Source organism: Montipora capricornis, chromosome 4 (genome assembly GCF_036669925.1).
Source record: "Montipora capricornis isolate CH-2021 chromosome 4, ASM3666992v2, whole genome shotgun sequence".
Taxonomy (NCBI): domain Eukaryota; kingdom Metazoa; phylum Cnidaria; class Anthozoa; order Scleractinia; family Acroporidae; genus Montipora; species Montipora capricornis.
This window is the reverse complement of record NC_090886.1, coordinates 7,287,857-7,312,719: the sequence shown is the minus strand read 5'-3', so window position 1 is coordinate 7,312,719 and position 24,863 is coordinate 7,287,857. Positions and strand designations below refer to the sequence as shown.

General features: G+C 34.6%; 2 protein-coding genes across 3 annotated transcripts in view; both read right to left on the bottom strand.

Moving 5' to 3' along the window:
• The window catches only part of LOC138045430 (myb-binding protein 1A-like protein), a 37,535-nt gene extending 36,970 nt beyond the window's left edge, over nt 1–565 (bottom strand). The window contains exon 1 of one of the 2 annotated variants that reach the window (XM_068891937.1): nt 290–565. In XM_068891937.1, the coding sequence (XP_068748038.1) occupies nt 290–318 (29 nt within the window). In that variant the 5' untranslated portion in view covers nt 319–565. The remainder of the gene's footprint in view (nt 1–289) is intronic. The other variant, XM_068891938.1, reaches the window with a different exon arrangement.
• An 11,002-nt stretch (nt 566–11,567) lies between these two features.
• Nucleotides 11,568–13,039, bottom strand: LOC138046029 (uncharacterized). The gene is made up of 2 exons (XM_068892714.1): nt 12,777–13,039; nt 11,568–12,324 (listed from the first exon to the last, which is right to left on the bottom strand). Exons 1-2 carry the CDS (start codon nt 13,037–13,039, stop codon nt 11,568–11,570), a joined length of 1,020 nt encoding a protein of 339 aa, XP_068748815.1.
• Between the last annotated feature and the right edge of the window lie 11,824 nt (nt 13,040–24,863).

Here is a 24,863-nt window from a genome sequence, read left to right as displayed (position 1 = left end):
CGACGTCCTCGCGTGGTGATAAAGTGTTGTTTTTTCTGAGGAATTGAGCGCACTCTTTTCAGTGGCCGAGAACTGGGCTCGCTGGCCGATAACTGGGCCCACGAACGAAGCCTCCATTTTCGTTATTACTCGGGAGAAAACAGCGTTGAGCAGTCGATAGCTTTACATGTGTAAACTGAATGCTGAAGCTAGTTGTCTTTGAAATTTCAAGTCCTTACGGCTATTCCAAGGTAAGAAATACAAGTTTACGTTATTTGTGACCGAGAACTGGGCCCCATACTGTACTTACGTTTGTTCCTCAGAGGCATACCGGGCCATGTTGCAAAATATATGTTTCACGTCTCTATCTCAACTTGCGTCTGGAGTCGTGAGCATGAGCTTGTGTAAAGCCTTTATCCTGGTTATGAATGAAAGCTTAGGACTTCCCGTAATGTCTTTCCTATTCAGCACCACTATAAATGAAGACGTCACGGGATCTCAGACTGCTTTCTATCTGAATTGTTCGCAAGGCTCAGAGTTTCCTTTATGTTTACTCTAACCTTTGCTCCCGAATGGCGTTTTCCACGAATCAGGTAGACCAGGTGTTGCTAGGTGCAGGTCAAGTTTCTTCACGCCACTCTAATTCCCGGAATCGGGGAATTATCTGAACCGGCAAGAAATAGTTTTGTTGTTCAGCGGCGGAAGATGTCCAGAAACCGTTTGTCAATTGGGACAAGTCGGAGAAGTAAAAGGAGGAGAAGGATGAAATAAATTATGATGTGTTACAGTAAAACCGGTTGTTCATTTGCGCGCCACTTTGCAATTTTGTGATGCAATGTGTTTTGATTGGCAGTACGCTCCGAGAGTAGTATAGGAGTTGGGGGTACCAGATCAATTTTTGATCTGTTACCAAACCCAACTCAAATACTAATTTCCATATAATGGCTTCGTATTTTTTGATCTCGTATTTTTGATGTCATATTTTTGATCTTATATTTTGGAAATCTATATGTTTTTTAAAATAATATTACCGAGTGAAAAACTACATGATTAAATATTCACGTAATCAATCAAATGGAACAAGATTAAATAGTCACGTAATAAATGAAATGGAACATGAAAGAATCACAAAGCATGACACTCTCGGAAATAAAAAAGGGGTTTCCTTGTGATTTTTAACCAACCACAAGCTTCACATTTTTACTCCACAATTGTGAAATTTTTCAGTAGAACTTTTCAAATTTGTGAAATTATTTTGTGAAGTTACAAGCATGAAGTGTTTTTAAATATTTGCATAAGTAAATGAAACGGAAACAATCACCATAGCGTGATATTTTAGTTAACTTTATGAGTAAACTTTAAGTAAACTTTTAAACTTTATCATTCAGATTGTTTTGGTGTGTTGATTTTATAGTGACCGTATGCATAACTTGTTATGCCATTGTTGTGAATATACCGCTTGTCATCGAAGCAAGATAATGACGCTTTATTTAGTTCGTAGCTTCCAAGTTGATGTTTGTTGCTTCGGATTGTTTTCATGGTGTGATGCATTTGTTCGTTGTTGAACAGTACGTTTTTATAATTTTTATGAGTGATGTTCTTTTTGATAATATTTTTTTTGATACCCTTAGCGGTCTTCCCACCTTTATCATTGTCTTTCATATATGAATACATTTTCGATCTCAATCCGACGAATTCGGTTATTGGTGGTATACCTGCTGCCTCATCTTTGAATTTACCGATTACTTTTTTATTTGTCTTATCGAAATATTGTGAATCTTGAGCATAATCACTGTTATCAAATCTATCTTTGTCTTTCCAGAAGTCTGAGTAGACATCATCAGCTTCGATTTCATATGTAAGACTATCGGTGTCGGTAAATAGCAGCGTAGCTTTGTTTCCATATTTATTTTTGATGTAGTTATAATGAAAATCATACATTAGTGTGTTACTAAGATCTAGGATACACATACCCACATATGCCGGCCGGTTTAGGACTAGTGTCTCTTTAATCTTATGTACAGCTACTAGATTTTCATTGAAGATCTTGCTACTAACGTATGTGGGTTTAGCAGCCATTTTTAATAGTTTGTTTTCATCAGTCACTAATCTAACATCTACTCTCTTCCTTAAGTTCTCCATAGTTTTACCATATACACTGTTATTCATTAGCTTAAACAAATCTTTTTCAAAATCATTTTTGGCATTAGTTCTTTTTTGTGTGTTAAAATCAATATATTGCTTTACAGTGCGACGCGCCTTACCGTGGCCACCCAACAAACATTTTTACAAAGTAATAAGTTAGCCAATCAAAGTACGCGAATTTGATTGACGGACACGCCTCCTTGCAAAGTTCGCTATCCCGCAGGGGACACCGCGGCAAAATGAGTGCGCAGGCTTGAGCCACGCGCGAATCGTCTCCACGCGCGAGGGACTGGTACCAATTAAGGAGGCTCGAAAGGGTTTTCAGCTGAGCGCGCGCGCGTAAGCCACACACGCAATTCGTACGCTGCTTGCGTCAGCTCACGATTTCAATGGATCACCAGAAATAAACAAATACCGCTAATTTCGCTTACCTTTCTCCAATTTCTATATACATGGCATATAAATAGACATCGCCTATTCACGAAAACTACGAAAATTCTACTTAAACGGTTTAATAGTTACTTAAATCCGTTTGTGTTGACCTGTAGCTCCACTCGCGCGCGGACTCGAATGAGCGGGTGACGCATGCGTAAATGCTGATCTTGTAACCCCCTAATTTTTCATGATTTTGCAACTTTACTCGTTTATATCTCTGCTTCTGGACGGTGAATTTTTTTCATTTTTTGCATGTTAGCTTAGATTAATTTAAACCGTTTGTCCTTCAAATTTAAAAAAATTCTGTAGGTGAAAAAAATAATTAGAGACACAATTCAAAAAAACTTATTTTTCTGAAAAACTGACGTACAGATTTTGTTGAATTTTAAATATTTTAGAGAGTATTTCTAACATTATCTGGTAACGATGAATGGGAAAATTTCACCGTTCCGTTTCTTCAAAAAGGACCACAAAGGTTGATTTTAAGGCTTAAAGAAATGCCTAATATCGTTGCCATGGTAACATTATTTTGGAGGAAAACATAATGTGAGAAATCTACGATAGGTACTTAATACCCTGGCCAAATTTCGTCTTGATATGATTGCCCTAACTGTATCTAAGGACAGAATATGTTTATTTGTTTGAAAAAAGGAGAAACTATTTCGAGCCTCCTTAAATTGCAATAGTAACAACAGCGCGGCAAAATGGCGGCAATTTAAATTCTCTGTGTTTGTTTTCATTTTGCGATGATAAGGACAACACTACTTTGATAAGGTTTAAATTTTGAAGAGAGCTTCCTGAAAGACTAAACTTCCGTGTGTCTTTTCAAACCAAAAAACTATAGTTCAAACCAGGAGAATTTTACCTTGCATTCGAGCGCTAGAGCAAAAGGACGAAGTTCGTAATGTTATTAGTCGCGATGGTCTCTGCGTTGGTAAACCTCTGGGGGGGAAAACTGTGCACTGAGAAGGAAAACGACGGGTAAACATCTTTGCAAGGGCAGAATGATAATTCCTTCTGCGAAGATGGCTTATGTTGTTCCTGTTGAATGAGGAAATCGTCTGTTTGTTTCATTGGAATCATTAAGCTTAAGTTCTTTTCATGCCCGCATCCCACTCATTCGGCAACTTGGATAAGTCACTTATCTGCCCTCCATTCTCATATTTTACTACACTAGTTACTTTTACAAGAGCGAGGCAATAAAATAAAGAAAATAAGTCTTAATTTTAAGTGAGGATTGCAAAAAAGTTTTGAAACTAAGTATAAATTTGACTCCAATGCTACTTGATGTTTCCCTTTTACTTGGAGTTTGGTAGTGGTCCATCGTTGAAAATATTTTTCCAGTATTTTTCCTGCAGCTGGCTGGTAACTATAATTTTTTTCTCCAGCTTTGTCGATCACCTTGTAGAGCCTTGCTGGGATGAGGGTGGGGAGACATGAGAATCATGATAATGAAATAAGAAACCATTCACCTGCATGTTTGGAAAATACTGATTTCACTTTTGCATGCATTGCACCAGCAAAAATCCAGCCTAAATTTTGCACTGTGTGTAAAGATACTGAGAGAGGAATGTAATCATACATCCAGCAAGACTAGAGGCATTCTGTTTCATTTTATTATGCACAACTGATCCAGTTTCACTACCCAATGATAGACCCACAATGACTCTATCAACAACAACAACAACAACCACAACAACTACTATGGTATGTGTTACCACAAAACACAATATACAGTAACTCAATATCTCTATAATTTTATTGTTGTAAGTACCGTATATTCATTATTAAGACTATTACAAGTACGAGCATTCTCAGAAGTTAATATCCAAACCCATGCTCAGCAAGAGAAAGACTACAATAACATACAGCTGTATTAATGAAAGTAAGACAGTTTACTTGAATTAAAAAACCAAATTATATTTGCTTGTTCAAACACTGTCTTAGAAGGTGTGGCAAGTAAATAATTATCGTCCCTTTTCTAGACAATTTTGAAGAGCTGTTTGGAAACCATCTTGTATTAATCACTGACATGCTCACATCTGTGATGTTTAATTTGCAGTAATACTGTTGTCATCATGCAGGATCTCATGCAGGAAAAAATGAGAGATGAATAACAACCCTGGCTTTTTTCATCACAAAACCAATAAAATATTCAACGCTGACATCCTCATCACAATCTCTGAAAACAATCTGGAATGTTGCTTGCCATGCATGGTTTGACCAGATCAGCACACACACACCAGGAAGAGTTTTAGACTTAAGCACTGGAATAAGAATAAATGACATGTTTAAGAAACAACAGGAAACTGATCATAAGTAAAACAATAATATTATTATCACTTGGTCATTTTCATGCACAGATGTCACTGAAGATACTTGAACAAAACATGGAAATCTCTGCCCTATTTGTAAAGATCCCTTTATAAAAAAACTAAACAGCTTAACTGACTCCCTTAATAAGAGGTTTTGTCAAACAATGCAGATAAAAACAGTTGCTCACATCTTGAAAGTAATGACAGTCAAAATGACAGCCAGCCAGATATCAACACTTTCCACAAGATTTCTTCAGGTCCGATGACTGGGACAATGAAATCAACAGAAATCTAGAGATCAATAACCTAGTGTGTGCTGCAAAGCAACACAGAGCTGGAAAAGAGAGAGCACCAACATCTACCACACAAACCATTGCTCTTGCTGTGGAGAACAAGGTCACAGAAAAATCCATGGCTCTCATATCACATGTCAGAGGTTAAAACTTTTGTTTTGTCAAAACCCTCCGCCTTTTTAGAGGAATTGCCCTTAGGCGAAAAACAGTGAACGAAAAATGTCATCAGTTTAAAATTTACAACTTTTAGGTCTTCAACGGTGTGACCGAAACACGAGCAAACATGGTTTGGCAAAGATAACTTCCATGGAAACGACATAAACAAATAAATATTTCATGCCTAAAATAAGCTTACCTCTTTTGACTTTCTCGTTGGAAACAACTCGGCACTACTGTTTAGTTTTTCTGTCGAGTCCCTGTTGAGCGTGAGATCTTGATCATCAAAAGGTCCAATAGAACTTTTCCTTCACCGCCGAATAAACTCAAAAACAAAGAGCTCAAAAGCTCGAATCAAATGAATCAAATGTATTCGAAGCGGAGCATGCGCACTCATTTTGCCGCGGTGTCCAGTCTATCCCGCAAGGCGAAACGATTTAGTCGAACTATTGTAAACAACATAAGTGAAGTTTACACATGGCTAAAAGCCTTCCCGGAGGTTTGGTCCTGGAAAAATGTAGCAGAGTATTCGAAAGCCGTGGATTTCTTACGCTGAGTTCGTTAAAATACCTTCGCCCGGGCGATATCGATGCGTTCTTCCCGTCCCCGGAAAGATTGTTGTTGGAAGAGAAACGCATCTTGGAAAGCGAAATCAAGGGGATTGTCGACCCGGAAAGCAGGAGAACACCGCTAAGACCACTGGAACTTTCTCAGAGGTTCAATAGTTATAACGATACTTGGGACAACTATTATGCTTCTTCTTACCAAACGGCGCCATGAAATCAGTCATTGCCGCCGAACATTTTACCGACCAGAACAGCTGCCTGCAACACTGCGGAGCGTTCAATTGCTGGCGGTCAGGAGATTAAACCACTGGATAGAAAGAGGGATGAAATGAATGAAAATTTACTCGTTCTTCAGGTGCAGATTACTAGTGCTTCTGGCCAATTGCAGAAACTAAAAGCAGAGCAACAAGAATTCACTTCATTATCGGCGATTCGGGGACGAATTTGTAATAGGTGTCATCGAAGTGGTCACACAAAAACCACTTGTAAATCAAGCCCTTGTGAAATTATCAACAACTGCAAGATCCATGAAAAACACCCCGAGATAAAAAACAAAATATCGTCATTGCAAGCGGAACTTAAAGAGCTACAGAACAGCACGAAAAGCAGTCGAGTGAATTAGAAAAATTCATGGCATCCAGAGAAAAATCAAAATCCAGTTTCTTCTCTGTTATGCGCAATCGTCTTCGTGAGAATTTGCCCAAATACACAGATCGTTTGAGACTAGACAAGGACCTGTTAGTGTTACAACGTGCGCCACGAAATCAAGTCCCACAATGGAAACCCGAAGAAGGCGATCGGCAGCTGCCGATGGTAATTGAACAATATCATCACGCTAAAGTTGCCCCTTATTTGCCAGCGCAAAACTATTTTATTGATGGTGCGACGATCCAACATCAAGCTGGTTTGAACCCGACTGGAGGTTACCCTTTCTCATGAATTTTTTCCATGAGTGAACTAAACTTTGAGAGACCAGTTATTTGCTCGTTCAATGCAGCGTTGTTTTGACACTTTCCGTTTAATGTAGTTGAGTTGAAATGGTGAAAATGTACATAATGACGTTTGATCTTTGGAGAACTAGCCTGAAGTGTTTGTTTATCTGGCATGAAGTGTACAAAATATTCGTTTCAGTTTTCATATTATGTAACTTATTCTTCCTTGAAAATACAAACATTGAATCAAGTTTATCAAAAGTCATCCAAAGGAATTCTTGCGGAGATGTCAAATGTTAGCGATAGAAGAGACCGAAATTGCCATAGCCGAGGGTGTTTCATTGATATGAGCAGCTAATTCAAATAACTATTTTCGCAATTGCGGCTACATATAACAACAAAAGCAATTTTTCGTGTCTTGTAAAGCTGTTGAGCTTTTGCCTCTACTTTATCAGTAAATTCGACAAGTTTCCACTTCGCAATTGCGTGATGAAACTTTTTATGGAGGCGTGTCTGTCAATCAAATTCGCGTACCCTGATTGGCTAACTTGTAAAAATGTTTGTTGGGTGGCCACGGTAAGGCGCGTCGCACTATAACCGTGCAGACTGATTGAACTCTAATACTCGATAAACTTTGGTTATTTTCAAACCAAGATCAGTGTATATTTGGAGGTTTCTATAATGTAGCACGTATTTTTCTTTATTGCTTAATGTTGGTATTAATTTATGAACTAAGAACTAAACCAGTTGATATTTTATATTTCTTCGCGATGTTTTTACAATACCCAGACAACCTATTCTCAGTTACTTTAACCTTTTCCGGTCCTAGCAGGTAGTCATTATGGAGACTGTGCAGTTCTTTCGAATATTCAAGATCTACTTCGAGTATCAAACCTTTTTCACTGTCATCTTTATACTTAGCTAAGTCTATCTTATCGATCTGTTTTTCTGTCATCCATTTGAAATTGCCAGTTGGTAAAAATTGACTCATAGCCCAGCCGTATAGATTGTTGGCATCTAAATACATAATATACTTTGAGGGTGTCTTCTCATCATATGTTTTCATGTATTTATTGTTTGCTTTTCCATACCGATTGGCAATGTAGCTTATTCCACCCCGCATTCCTTTTTCAATAAATTGAAACATATCAATGTCAGTCATTAGTTCCAATTTGTTATCAGTCATTCTTCGCATAGCATCCCAAGAAAGCCCAGGACTGGTGAAATAATGACATGGGTCCAGTTTATAGTATTGCAGACAGGTCTTTCGAAAGTTTTCGAATACATCAGCTAATAGAAGGATGTCAGATTTAAGATATAAGGCATGGTACTCACCCATATTTTTAAGAGAGAATGTATTCCACACATTTTGTGCATGTTTATAATCCTCATCTGATATATGTTCATCATTTAATATGCTGTAAAAGTCTTTTTTTGATGGTAGCTTTTCATTGAATTTTTCAAAACTGTTCATATAGTCATATGGGTATAATCCCTTCTTACTCATTAAATCAAGCTTTTCGTTTTTAAATATTTGAGAGGTATATTTTAATGATTCTTTTGGTAGATTACTTACTAGTTTTTCTAAACTAGAGCTCATGAATTGGAAACTGTCGATGAAGGTAAGATGATTACCAAGCATGAAAGCCATATACTTTTCCATGTTGTTAGGTATGGCATTAATATTCATCTGTATCTCCTCTCCTTTCTTATTTGCATATGTGTGCTTTTTAACTATCTCACCAATCTCTTGCATAATAAAATGACTGTCATACCCACGTCGATTATGAAATATTACTGGAATTTTGTCAGTTATTCGAAAGTTAAGATTACAATCTTGATGAGCGGATCCTCTGTATTGGCCAGTTATATGACAGTGATCTCTTACTCTTACATCAGTTTCATTGTATTTTTCATTACAAATGTGACATTCTTTAGCTTTTTGAAATTTATCTTCATCATCTTTAGTCATTCTTAATGGTTTATTAAAATATTTTTTCATGACCTTTTTACAATATTTGACTTCATCCAGCATAGCTTCCATAAATTTGTAAACAGCTTTTTCACCTCTGTAAATTTTTACTGGTTTGCTATATTTATCATCATAACAACAAACTACCTTATATCCATAACCACAGTCCACATGCTTTTGATATGCTTCTGTATATGATTTATCATTATTAGGTTGACAACCGGATATCTTTTCTGTTATGGCTTCAAAGTCTGAATAAATTACAAATGGAACAGCTAACTGTTTATGGAAATTGTTGAATTTTAATATATTGTCGTTTTTTGATGGCATTTTTATCGCTTGTGTCCCATTCACTTGTACACAGTTTTCTTTATGATCAGTCAATACTCTTTCAGAACTGAAACACTGAAGACAATACATGCAGAAGTGCTTCCTCTCTTTGTGTTTTGTTTGATTGTACATGAACTTTTTGAAATCTTTGATTAATACATAGTGATTGTTTTTGTTTTCTGTGATTAACAATAAATTCATATGGTACTTTTCTTTTGAAACATAAATTGGATATGGTTGTTTATCTTCATAACCGAAAACATTGATGTTTATCTCATTCTGCTTTTCTATTTTGTTGTACTGTTTGGTAGCATCTGGAAATTCGATTCCTGAATAATCCAAATTTTCGATATATTGCTTATCAACTTTTTTGATTATCTGTGGGTATTTATCTTGAGGGTTTAAATGTCGTATATGACACCATCTGAAGCATTGATTGTCTTCATTTTTTAAATTGATCAAATCTTTTGCACTGTTTCTGAGTTCTGTAGGTAGTTTTATGTAACAAGATCCTTTAATTGGTTCATATTTTACCACATTAAGATAATGGTTGTCAATAGATTGAATTGTCCAATTTGAACCCTCTGAAATCCATACATAATATTATTTAAGATTTCTTGTTTTGACAAAGATAAAGACAGTTCAATTTGTGTGTCATTTGTTATTGTTTGGGATTTACTGTTGAAATAAGCTGTTTTGATCACTCTTTCTTCATTACCTATTTCCTTTTCGAATGTGACTATCAGTGTTTCGGAAAATTTAAGCCCTTTCATCATTTTTAATAGTCTTGTGATATGGTATTCAAGTGCCTTTCGTGTTCTTTTGAGTTGTACCAATGGGTCTTTTTCATTTTTGACACTGATTTCATAAGACTTGGTGTAACCTTTTAATGCTTTTGTGGTTTGTTGTATTATGGTTCTAGGTGTTGGAACTGGTTGTTTTTTAGTCCTTGGTGCTGGCACCGGCCTGTTTAATTGTTCTATTTCTTCCAGCCATTCAGAAGGAGGAGCCGGCAGTCTCCGTCTCTCAAAATAGTCAACCAGTTCTTTAACACTCTGTTTTGGTTTTACAGTCCTTGGTGCTGGTACTGGTTTGGTGTCATCTACTATGATTATTTTAGGATTTTTCTTCTCTTTCTTTAACAGCATTTTGATCAGCTGAGATTTGCTCAGGTTTTTAAGATCGCTCTTGTTCATATTGTTATATGAGATATTATTATTCATTTCTTATATATTATACCTATAGGTTTTTACTTTAAACCTTTTACGTATGTGCGTTTAAAAACATGGTCAAAAATTCAAAGGATCCATTGAAGAGATTTTTGAATTATATAAAAATTTGTGTGCTTTTTGATCAATTGTCTATTCCCGAATCAATTTTTTCAATCATTTTTTTCATTTCATGATACATTTCGTCAAAATCTTTGATTTCTTTCAATTGATTTTTAATGTGATTTATTTTATCTTCAAGCTCATTTTTTTGTCTATTCAAATGGTCAAGTTGATTAATTAAAAAAATCAAATCTCTTAGTGAATCCAACATATAATGACATTATATATTATTTAAAGCCTTAAACACACGCGCATTTAAATGTAGCCAAAATATGGATTCTTTGAACTACTATATTTAGTGTTTTTATTAGTATATGTCAGGCAATCGATCCATTTTTCTTAAGATTTTCTCACATCTATGTTTAAAATAAGAACGATTCTCCATTTTATCTATTTCATTCATCATGTCATTATCACGTAAATTCATAAAATGTTTAGCTGTTTTTAGATGACAATGTTTACCAGCCAATGTGTAATTTTTTCCATTATCACATGTCTCACAATACCAAGGCTTGTGAAGCATATAATCGGTTTTTCGTTGTTTTCTCTCCTCATCAGTGAAAACTCTCGGTCGTCCACGACCTCTGTTAACAATTTTATTCTCCATAGTATATGATCTATAGAATTTATTTTTAAATATGTTTTAAATGTGTGTCTAAACTGGGACAATCAATCTTATAAATCAATTGGAGGCCATTTGGAAAGAATTCATATAATTCAAAAGTTTTTTCTTTTGGATTTCTTGTGTGTTTTCTGATTGATTTGTTTAGTGATATGAAATTGATAAGCTCTGACCTTGACAGATATTCTAGTTGATTTCTCATATCACAAAGTGTCAACCAATCATTTCTGACTCCATTTATTATGTCGTTGATGTACGTTGGTTGTAATAACATTTCAATGAGTCTTGTTTTGCCAACTTTATTTAGATCCCAATTATGTATATCTTTGGTTAGTTTGGTTAACATATACCAATACTATATATTTTTATTTTTAAACAAATTTCGCATGTGCGTTATAGCCAGAAACAATTGGATATTTTTGGCTACAAGAGCGAAGACAGCATACTGTGGTTATTTGTATATATGTTAAAATAACTTTAGTTTGAATGTTTTATATATTTTCAATATCTTTTAATGGTATCCAACAGTTAAATTCATCACTATACCCCTTCCACTTCACTAGAGCTTGCTTCTTCTTATAGTTCCTCCGAATGACTTTATCAATACGAAAAACATCTTGCTTGGCTTTTAATAATTCAGGTTCATAGAAACTCCCTTGAACATCTTCACCTCTGAGATCTTTTAGTTTGTATGTGATTGGATTAGTGTATTGCATCTTATCAACTATGAACACTTCTTCTGTCCAATTTGGTGTGTAACCTTTGTCGAACACATTTCGTTTATACTTAGATATTCGGACCTTGTCACCAACCTTAAATTTTGCTTTAGCTGATAATGGCTCAATATCACCATATAGATTAAAGTAAACGGTTCCTTCATTCCTCTTGTCAGATGCTTCAACAGGTGTCATCTTTATGCTTGAATGTTTTGTGTTGTTGTACTGTTTTACTAGTTTTGGTAACATATCTAAATACTGTGTATTACCTTGAACAGTGAACTGCTTCCACATTTTAGACTTGATTGTCCTATTCCACCTTTCAACCACTGAGGATTTCTCCTCATTTTCAGTGGAGTACTTATGTATCCTATTTTTCTCCAGCAAGTCTTTCAAGTGTTCGTTATAGAACTCCTTTCCCTTATCAACCCATAGATATTGTGGTTTTCTGCCTTCCTTGAATATAGTTTCAAATGCTTCAGTGACTGATTCACCTTTCTTATCCTTCAATGGTATAATCCAACCGTATTTGCTGAAAACATCAATAACCATAAGAAGATATCTATATCCTTTATTCCATTTGCTGAATTGTTGCATCTCAACTAGATCAGAACACCAAATTTGATCGATATGATCTACGATTACACGCCGCCGAGTAAAGTTGCGTCTTATGGATGCATGTAATTCATCTGCTAATTTTTCTTGCCAGTTTTCTTTACTCGACGGCTTTTTCCGTTTTTTGAAACTCCTAGACCTAGTTTCTGCTTTGTATTGATAACATTTCTTGCCAACCAATGCCCCCATTGTCTTTCATTATACGGTACGTTGTCTAAAGCTTGAACCATTTTTCTATCTGCTTTATTTTTACATTTCCTATCATCCTTGCAGACGGAATAATCAACATCGTGTTGCATTGCTATTGCATCAGTTCTTCCAGTGGGCATATCATATATTTCCAATATTTGACCAGTTTTTGGGTCATACTTCAGTTGATTTTCCAAATCATTATAAGGTCCTGTGTATTTATGACCGGGTCCGCTTTTTGGTCTTGGTAATTTAACAATAGCTTTGTGAATATCAAGAGCACCACCATCAAGATCTTTTCTGTTTGTTGTGTATTTTTTATTTGGTCTTATTTTTGTTGACAATTGATTCAAAGCTTGAGATCCAACATTTTGAATTGCTGGATTAAGTTTATCCAAAGCATAATCAATAGCTTTTTTCTGTAACTTTGGATCTCGTAACATTTTTGATGTGTAATATCTACCCATTTCAACTGCTTTTTTACCTAGATAAGGTACTCCTTTAGTTAAAAATAATTCTGCTGCTGTATTACCAACAGTACTTAATATGCCCGCCCCAGACGACGGGCTAAACCGTTTCCCACCTGTTTCTCTTTTTTAACAAATTTAGTCTTTTTAATGCCGCATTCTACACAAGTACAATAAAACATTAGTCTGCCATTTTTAGTTGTTTTATAACCTGAAGGCTCAGTGCACTCAGTGACCTTTTTTTGTTTAACACAATATGATCTCATATATTATATATATGTTAGATATTTCTAAAATAACGCTCAATAAATTTCTCATTTTTCATTGTGTCATGTATGTCAAACACTTGTAATAAATCATAATACGAATTTCCCTTATTCATTTCATTTAGAAAGTACAAACAAAAATACCCACAAGTGGTTGTGTTCAAGTTTTGAATTTGGTTGTTTTGGTGTAATAGAGTTGAATTTTTCTTTTTGGCATGATTTACAATCTCTTAGAATGGAGGCATACCGAAACTATCAAAATAATTGATAACATTATCTTTTACATAAGTTGCAACCCAATGGCTTCCTCTCATATATGAAGGTTCAAGATTGTAAATAAATAATGCTTGCTTATGATTATGTGGAATGCTTTTGTCTCTTGACAGAACATCATTGATTGGTATATTCAAATATTTGCACCATTTTATTAGATCGGGGTTACTAAAAGGGGTGTTTTTATAAAATTTTGGTTTTACAATATTGTCCCCAGAAGGGGTATGCCATTGAATGGACTGTTTTTTCCCAATAGTAGTCCCTTTCCTGATTTTTTTTTTGGTTGTTCTTTTTTTTTTACCATTACCTGTTACATATGGTGGAAAACTATAAAAAAGGAGGAGGTGCTTTAGGCATTCCGATTCTTGGCGCTCCTGTACCATGTTTTGGCCAAGAAGGAGGCAACCCAGCATGTGGAGCTGACCCTCCCATTAACTTTTTGACAGCATCAATAGCTAGTGGAATACCGATGCTTGCTAACAGAGTGCCTAAAAATCCACCTGATTGTGTTTTGGTCGGTTTTATACGAACACCTGAACCCGATTGAAGGGCATTTAATATATCCTGTTTTTGTTTCGTCGATAAAAGATGTTTATATTCTATCAGCTTTTCAATTTTGTCTTGTGGTACAATAAAACCACCAGTCTGTACTCCTTTCCCAGAGATTGCTTTGACAATTGAGAAGCACCTTCTAAAGCCAATCCAGCAAGAGCTGACAATCCAAGGGTTTTACCTACAGTTGGTAATAGTGTGCGTCCCAGTGATAAAATTGAAATCAATAGATTCCACCGACTTGTTTTCTAATATTAGTCTTAGAAAGACGAATATCCATACCTTTATTCAATTTGCGATTTTTTTCCAATCTCTTCTTTATCATTGCTGGAACATAAAGAGTATCATTTCCATGAAGAGAATGATTTGTCAGTCTCAGAACAATTGTTTCCCTTTTATGGAAAGCATTGCTAAGATTTTTCTTTTGATTGTCAGACAATTTGACATTGATTTCAAAAAGTTGAGTCATTTGTTGTATATAATATATGTTATATAAATTCCATGGTTCACAAAACATATATAAAAAAGAAATATCCTATAGTTGGTGTCATCGACTTCTTTACACTACAACCAGTTCATTTCCGATTTTGTCAATGACGACTGTTTCTTCATATAAAACGATAGCATGTACGTTAAAAGGACTGTTGTTAGCACTATTAGCATTGAGTTTATACCTAAAAATCAACTGTTTGGGATCTCTTGTTACTTTCTCTGCCTGATATGATAGATCGAAATAGATCAGTGAGTATAAACTATTATAATTAGCTAGATTCAACTGGGTTCCGGTGTTGTAATCATTTTTTCTGATTGCATAAGACATTAAATCGTTGAAGATTCTTACTTTACTTTCAGAATCATATTCAGCTTCGGGATAAAAGACACCATTCCCGTATTCTAGACGACATGTTGTCAAATAACTACCATTTCCACGATCGGCATTGATATTATATGTATCAAATTCATATGGATTTGCCGCCGAATTCCTTGTTTTAGCTCGTTGTAGGTATACAAAAATCGCTTTAACGTTGTCGATACTAGAAGAAATCTGGAAGAATCCACTACCATTCCTCGGACTTGACATTTGATACATTTCTCTGAGATACGTCCATTTATCCTGTTTTAAAAAAGAACCAACAAACTTATCATACAGACTGTCTTTTGGTGTCAATTTTGGGACCCATAATAGAAATCTGTCAATGACAACCCTTCCATCATCAACTGCATCACGTTTTTGAAGTAGTTCGTCATCATTTGGTATCTTATATTAAATTCAAGCTGCATTGGTACCAGCATCTTACCCTCCAACTCTTCACAAAAACTGTAACGATTGAGAGGTATGATTCTATTGACATCAGAATTCCCGGTTGTTAAAAGTCGTCTAGCCTCAAATCCTGTATTCTGATTAGCATTGGCTATAAGATGACTTGTATCTAAATACCAAAGACTATTCTTGGCTACACTTCTAGAGTAATCATCAGAATATTCCAGTAAATTCTTCACAAAAACGACCTTGTGTAAATTATCTGTGTCGTACACAATTTTACCAGCGCTTTTTATCATCATATGACCAATTAAACTATGGGCTCCATTAATAACTTTTATACGATCTGCACCATAAGGTGTACCATCAGCCAATTTTTGTACCTGAAACTGAATCTCAAAATAAGCATTGTACCAATCGTAAAAACTCGATCGATCATTAATTGTAAATTTATACCCATTTTTCTCTTGGTGTTGACCATCGGCTGGGGCTCTAATTACATCATCAAGTTGGAAACGCACCAACTCATTTCTTTGCAGAAATTCACTTGTTCTGAAAGACATTATATCATTATGTTAGATAAAAATTATACCACTCTTACTCTGCGCCTTCTTTTCATACTTGATCCTGATATCAATCTATTGAGTATCATATCAGTAATTTTTTCTTCTTGCTGTTTAATGGGTGAGGATGGAACAATTGCCGTTTGTCTTGTAGCTCCTTTTCTCAAATTATTAGGTCTCCTGACTTCTCTGATACCGCCTTACCCAGTCGATCACCTGCGTGGGAAACCCCTGATTCTAATGCCCTCTTTGCTATTGGCTTAGCAAATTTCTTGAAAACAGATGATGCCACACTTTTTAACGGTTTGAAAATATTATCGACCATGATCCCAGAGCCTTTATGCTTATATACAAATCTACCAAGTTTTGGATGGTAAAATCTTTTGAATTCGTACGGTTTCATTTATACTTATATGTTATATTATTCTGTGCTTTTCAGAATCAATGAGAAAGATGTATCTGCTCCATTCAGGTCGACTAATCTTCGTTTTCCATCTGTTAACCACATTCTGATTGATGAATTGTATTTTTATTAATTGGATTAAATGTGACTCTTCTTGGTTCTAAGGTAAAGCTATAACTAGGTTGGAGAACACTGGTTGAGAATGAATAAATGATGTCCGTATCTTTACCGTCTACAAGAGAATCGTTCGTTAAATCGCAATGAACACTGATAATGTCTGTGTCTTGACTGAGATTTGGCAACCTAGGCCCAATATGTGTTCCACTTGTCAATATCTTTTCGTCAAAACCGATTAGGTCATTAAAATTACTTGCTCTCAAATCAAGTTGGTAATTCTGAGCTAATGTAATAGTAACCCTAAATGTTGTTGTATCACCAGTTTTTGTTATATTTTTTATGTATGTATTAAAGTCTGTATAATTCCATACTCCGGCTGGAAGGGTGATGTTGTTAAAAGTTGAACCATTATCTGAGCTATATTTGATTAATTGATTTTTGTATCCAGCATTAACATTAAACCAAGTAAATGACATGTTGATGATTCGATTAAGACCAATAACATATTGCTTATTATTGTCTAGAATTATAGGTCTGGTAAAATTTGTTGTAAAATCTTCTGGTTTATTATTAAATTGATGTTTTACAGTATATGATTATAATACTATCTCTCGCTCCATTTATATAATAAAGTTACGTTAAATTTTAAAATATTGTTTGTATAATTTATCATATTGTGATCTGTTGATTGTTGACATTTTTAATAATGTGTCTAATATAGAAACACCCAAGTTTCGCATGTCAATGCTAGTATTACCTGCCAAAATCTCACCAACAATTAAATCTAATTTTTTTATAAGTTCTTTCGGTTTGTTGAAAATATAACATTGCCACCTTTTTGTTTTTTCCTTCCAGAACCTTTAATTGTTTCGATTTTATTTTCATAATGTTTGATGTATGCTTTAAAGTATCTCTTGCGTTGTCTATTCTTTTGTTTAGCACTTGCCTATCTACATCTGAATTTCTCCTGATTTATATTGTTTTGTGATATGAGATTTGTAACCTTTTAATTGATTTCTTTTTGTTTTAGCGTCATTAATAATCTTATTGAGATATTTTTTGTTTTTTGTTTAGTCATTTCTTGTTGATTTAGTACCTTTTCAACTGAATCATAATTTTGAAGACCAAGTTCGCCTAATATCTCATTATCCATATCTTCATCATCTAATCCATAATCTATCTCATCGTCTTCATCATATTCTGGTGGTAAATCATCAGGTTCTTCAGGGAAGTACTGAGGATCAACATAAAACTCCTTATTTCCTTCAAGAACATCTTGTAAAGATTCTTCATATGTCGGTGGTTTTGGCGCCAGTTGTTTTTCTTGCTGTGGCAAAACAGGTTGCTCAAATAGATCATCTAAACCCATTTCCTCAACTTCATCCTCTATATCAATGCCGTAATTCGGAACTTCCACTTTTTAAAGTTGTTTTTTCCTTGGAATTCTTAAAACCTGATTACTGTCAATAACATCATCCAATTTACTTGTGATTGGTTTGAATGCTTTTGAAAATCCCTGTTGACTTGTCTTCTCACCAATATCTTTCTTTGTAATTGTATTACGGACATAATTAATCTTATCACCTAATTCAGATTTTCTCTTCGCAAGTTCTTTCCACTTAAGTAGACTCATTTATTGTTATATTATTACATTATACAAAATGGAAATTTATATATAAAAAATAACGTTTTACACGGTGTTCTACACGTCGTTGAAATAATGTACTCATACAATATACATGATAATACCAAATTACGATGTTGGCGATGATGTTGTCTCAAACTTCAAACAAATATATGATTTTATGCCTGACCTATGTTTCCGAATGTTAGTATACGGCCCAAGTGGTTCGGGTAAAACTAACACACTGCTACATATGATTTATAATTTATTGTACTTTGACAAAATATACCTGTATGCTAAAAACTTAGAGCAGTCTAAGTACAAAAATCTTATTGATGTATTTCAGCCTATAAGTGATGAAGCTGGTTATGATGTAATTGAAGCAAGCAATGATAAAATCATTCCTGTAAAAGATCTTGATAGTGAAAGTCAGAAATTGATAGTTTTTGACGACTTTGTCTGTGAAAAAAACCAAAAACCATTAATTGATTATTTTATTAGAGGCAGACATAAAAACTGTAGTGTCATTTATCTAAGTCAATCATATTATAAAACACCAAAAGATATAAGATTAAATTGCTCCCATTTTTCGATTTATGAATTTCCAAGTTGGAAACGGTTCAAATTCGACTGATGTTGTAAATAAAGAATACATTGATACTGAACTAGCCGCCAAACCAAATGTAAATCAAGTCATACTGCGAGATGGTTCACAAAATATGTCTGGAAATTTAGACATGTCTCAAAAAAAGATAATCAATTGCGGACCTCCAAGCGGTCAATTTGATGTTACTAGAAAAAGTTATGTCGACGATCAGTTTTCAAGATGTTTGAGATTGGATGGATCAAATAAGATGACCTCAAATCTTGACATGAACAATCAACAAATTAAAAATGTGAAAGATGCAACACATAATCAAGATGCCATAACTCTGAAACAAGTGAATGATGCCATTTCAACAACAAGTACCAATAATAATAAATACACAGATCAGAAAATATTTGAGAGTCATATAAGCACACATACGAATCGTAAAAATGTGTTAAAATATGCTATGGATCTAGGTGAATTCACCGAAGATTACGGTGTTCAGGATGTTAATTTAATCACATTCAATGACATGCCCCATAAAACCAACAAAAAAGCATTCTCTATGAAGGTTCAAAGAACATCTGATGGATCAAGTGAATATAAAGGCAGATTTGATTTTAACCTTTTCAAAATGATTCGAGATGATTTCAGTAAGAAATACACAGTGTGTGTTGAAACATATTTTCAAAAATCACCATTTTACGAATATGAATTCAGTAGTACGATATTGGGTTTTGAAAAACTGAATATGAATATTGATTCAGGACTAACAGTAAAAGTGAATTCTGATTACAAGTATCTCCGAACTATATTGAATCTGAGTCCAGACAGTACTTCTAAATCGATAGAACGACGTTTGTATGTGAATTTCAAGAGCAACTTTGACAATGACTCACCAAATTTACTTCCTGTTTTTGTGCTGGTTTATGCCATCAAAGGAGAAAGCAAAAGCAATATCGACATGTCGATATATGATTATGAACGGGCAACAGAGGTTGTAAACAATCAATTTCAATTACATGTCCCATTAAACATGAATGGTGATGAAATTTTGGGTTTACCATCCCCAACAAGAGATAATAACCCTGTAACCAAAAAATATTTATTCGATAGTGTTCTGCCATCATACATTTGGGGTGTGACTACTACAAACAGTGTTTCATGTGATTTTTCGACAGCACGAAGAGACGTTTTAAAGTTCAGTGAAATTTTTATCGATTCAATACAGATTTTTGCTACATCAACTTATACATTTCAAAGCAATCATCGTTTAATCATCCAAACATCTACTGCAGCAATTTACAATATATTTTTCACAGCTAATAAAACCATCACTGTTAATATAAATAGATATTTCAGAAACGTAAATTATATCAGAATAAACTTTTCAGATAGAATAAACAAGAGATTCAAATTTACAATCAAATACAAAACACTGTTCCATTAAAATAATATGACGTATTTACTTTAATATGACACTCTATGTAAAAGAGGAAAATGGTGATTATCTTCTTGATGACAACGGTGAAAAAATCGAATATACCATAGACTATCATTCAAGTTCAGAAGATTTAACCGACGATACCACATTTTTAATAAACGATGATGGACACATAGAAACTGATAAAAATATAGTTGCTAAGGCTGGTACTGACGACTCTCATGTTGTTATCAAATCACAAGTTTCAGATATCGTTCGTAATAGTTTTCTGGATCTTTGGGTTAGTGAATATCTACGATTGTATGCTAGTTGTGTTTATCAATTTCTGAGAGATAATGATGTAAAAATGGATTCGAGCAGAAAGGTAGAGACTATTTATGATAAAAGTAATCAGGAGAGTAATGCCGATCAGACAGATTTAGCTAAAAGACCTACATTATGTACAAAAGTTAATAAATTGAATGGAAATTATTATTTAACATTCAGTGGGAACCAAAAATGATATCACAAGTAAATTTGAATGTTAATGCAGTTAATGTGTTCATTGTTTACAAATTGACTTCAAGAGGTTCAGCTCAGAGCTTTTGGTGTAACGGTTTATTCGGTTGCGATAACGGTGGTTTTGATTTTTTTGTGGCTCATTCTGCATCAAATCTCGTAGTGTCCGGAGCTAGTTCGGTTAATAATTGTGTATATGTTGGCCCTGCTTCTAGTTTGCAAAGTTTCTTGAAACTTGATGATTATTCAGTCAATAATCTTGGTGAACTTAATAAATGGCATTGTCTTAGTGTTCACTGGGATAATAAAAGTTCACCTAAGACCGAAAAGAGCAAGATCTACTGGAACAAAAAACATATTGGAGATTTTACCGCTGACAATCGTATTGGCAATAACACGACTGTGTTTGGAGGGCTCAATCCTAGTAGTAACATAGCACCTCTCAACGGCTTAATCGCTTTTTTCTGTGTATGTTTAGATAATATTCTAGATGAAAAGACCATCTTAGACCATCATACAGTATTAATGAGTAGATACAATATAACATAATATATATGTATATCAACAGTTTATTAAGATTTGTGAGACATAGTTTTCAAAAAGCAAAAGAAATACATCCATACATTGATGACAAAATATTGAAATTAGCACTTGTTTATCAATACCTACACTTTTTTTTATTTTGAAAGAGACATATCCATAAACAAAATTCTTGAACTCAATAATGGTGAAATTGGTTTGATGGGTCCAGGAAATAGTTTCATAACATGGTTATTTGAAAAAACATTTGGTTGGATTAATATTAAACAGTCATAGTATACTACATGATGCTTTTGGTAGGTTCTATGATCATCATGAATTAGGTAGAGGTTATACATATGCTATTCCAGAAAAATACACAACTAGAGTGGTGAAAAGATCGCCTCTATGTGGCCAGATTTCTGGAATTTTTTATTGTGTCTTTAAACGATTAACAATCTAAACCACATATATGAAAGATCAAAAAAAGAGAATATTTGACTGGAACCATATCTCAGACAAACTTCCAGAAGATAAAGTAGATGAACTAAAAAGCTACTATAAAGCATAACATAGAAAATGTTGGGCTTTTAAGCAGGCTGTAAAACGGTTTAAAAAATTAAAACTAATAGGAAATACCGTTTCTGTTTTACTGGTGCAGGCGGAATTATCAGTGCTGTTATAACTGCTATTAGCACTGGTGCACTTTCAATTAAAAGTTCTATGGATTTTCAATCACTTGATCTCAAGATACAAAATTGTGTATACGCTTATCAATCTTATCAGCATATTTTAATTGATTTGAAAGATATGTTGAGAAGTGGTGATTTTCAACCATCAATTCACACGGAAATGAAAAATGTAGATGATTTTGTAACAGATGTATGTCCAAATATTGACAAATTTCTTCTCAAATACAATCAAAATTTCATTCTTGAATAATTTTTATAATTTCACTGAATTTAAGCAATAGTATGTTTGCCCAATATTGCTCATATTGTTTAATTGTTTTTTTAGATTTAGTGATTCTTATTTTTTCATAAGGAAGATTAAGCATTTTAAATATCTTTTGTAAAATAAAGTTGATATTAATCATTCTTTTTCTTCCCTTATTCACCAAATTAATAACTGTTCCTACCTCTTTGAAAATCCTCAATATTTTATCTTTATTCTTTACAGAAATCTGAAAATTATTTTTAAGAGCTATATTATTTATTATATTTTCTATATGGTACTTTCTCTGATAAACTGATTTACGATGGAATCTGTGTTTGTTTTGATGGAATTCAACATATTCTATCAAAGGTGTATAACCTTGAACTATTCCACAAGTAACACATACATTCATGTTATCATTGTTTTGTATATTTTGTTTAATACAACATGTCTCTTTTTCAATTGTATGCTTTCCGATTTCTTTATTGCAAAAAGGACAAATGATTTCTTCCATATCAATCAATTCATCGTGAATATTTTTACAACTCATTGTATACTATTATATGAGATATTATTTAAAAAACATATAGATTTCCAAAAATACGAAATAAAAAAAATACGAGACCAAAAATTGGTAATATTATTTTAAAAAACATATAGATTTCCAAAATATAAGATCAAAAATACGAGATCAAAAATTGGAAACCATTATATGGAAAGTAGTATGGAGTTGGGTTTGGTAACAGATCAAAAATTGATCTGGTACCCCCAACTCCTATACTACTCCCGAGGAAGTTGCAAGTGCAAAATTCAACTTGCTGCCAGCTGTTTACGCTCCCATGCAGAGTCAGGTATTTGGACCCGTTCAAAAAAACCTTGATCTCTATTTTTTACAATATAAATTTAGGGCATAATAACTCTACTTTGCAAGGATTCGCAAGGCTGTGCAAACATTAATTATTAAATGACAAATCCACAAAGTGGAATGCAAAGTATCAAAGCTGCTCAATTTGACCGAGTCATCTCTGCTGGTTCTATCGTTTATTTTATTGGCTGGTGATATAAATCCTCATCCTGGTCCTGGCAATGTTTTTGACGTCCCAACTCTTAATTTCAAAGCTAGAGGGCTTTCGGTTGTTCATTTGAATGTTCGAAGCCTTCTTGGAAAGATAGATCAATTAAGATTATTGTGTGAACGCAATGGCGCAGATGTTATAACCTTATCTGAAACCTGGCTAAATAAAGGGATAGATGACAGCGAAATAGAGTTGCCAGGGTATTCTATCATTCGACGTGACCGTAACGAAAGGACTGGTGGTGGTGTGATAATTTATATTCGCGAAGGTTTGGTATTCACCGGGAGAAATGACCTCCATAATAACAACGAGGCAATTTGGATACAAGTGAATTGAACTCGCTGTAAGCCTTTAATTATTGGATGTATCTATCGACCCCCAAATCAACAAGTGGACAAATTTCTTGAAGATTTTAATAATTCTTTGGCCGGAATTGAATCCCACTTTGACAAAATTATACTTGGCGACTTCAACATCGATTATTCAACTAAAAAGACAAGAAATGCTAATCAGTCAGATAAACGAAAACTCAAGGGAATAGCAGACCTTCACGACATTAAACAAATAATTGACTTTCCAACACGTATCGCTGAACATTCTGAAAGTGAAATTGATTTAAGATTCACTGACAATGTCCACAAAATTGTTGATTTTGGAGTAAACGACTGGTATCAGTGATCACTCAATGGTGTATTGTGTGTTCAAAAGTGGTCTTATGAAGGTTCCGCCAAAAACGCTTGAATATCAAATTTTTAAGTCAGCGAATGTGAGAATGTTATAAACACATGAGAAATGAAATGATGGTAGAACCAACTGGGAACTCGGAAAAATCCGAGCCCCAGATGGGATTCGAACCCACGACCCTCCGTGATCTAGTCGGATGCTCTAACCACTGAGCTACTGGAGATTCTATGGCGAGCAAGGGTGAAATGTGGGTATTGACTCGAGCTGCATCACGCAGCTACAGAGTCAAATGACTGACAGCATAGCTCATAACTGCATCGCGCAGTCACCTTAAAGCATATCTGAGATGCGGCCAACCAACCACCCGAGTGAGCGAATGTGAGAATGTTATAAACACATGAGAAATGAAATGATGGTAGAATCAACTGGGAACTCGGAAAAATCCGAGCCCCAGATGGGATTCGAACCCACGACCCTCCGTGATCTAGTCGGATGCTCTAACCACTGAGCTACTGGAGATTCTATGGCGAGCAAGGGTGAAATATGGGTATTGACTCGAGCTGAAATGTGGGTATTGATGTAGCTGCGTGATGCAGCTCGAGTCAATACCCACATTTCACCCTTGCTCGCCATAGAGTCTCCAGTAGCTCAGTGGTTAGAGCATCCGACTAGATCACGGAGGGTCGTGGGTTCGAATCCCATCTGGGGCTCGGATTTTTCCGAGTTCCCAGTTGGTTCTACCATCATTTCATTTCTCATAAGTTTTAAGTCATACAACAAATCATCCTTCAGACAAGATCTCATAAATGTCCCATGGCACGTTGTTACTGGGTTGCCTTATAAGGCAAACCCAGTCGAGGTCTTCGTTTAGTTTGTTTGTTTTCTTTTTTTTAGTTTTTTTTTTTTTTTCCGTGTCGGTAAAAGTCTTGCCTGTCACTCCCCTGGTAAGTGGTGTCTTTGTGTATAGAGCCTTCTGGGCGTATTTTCTTAGGATC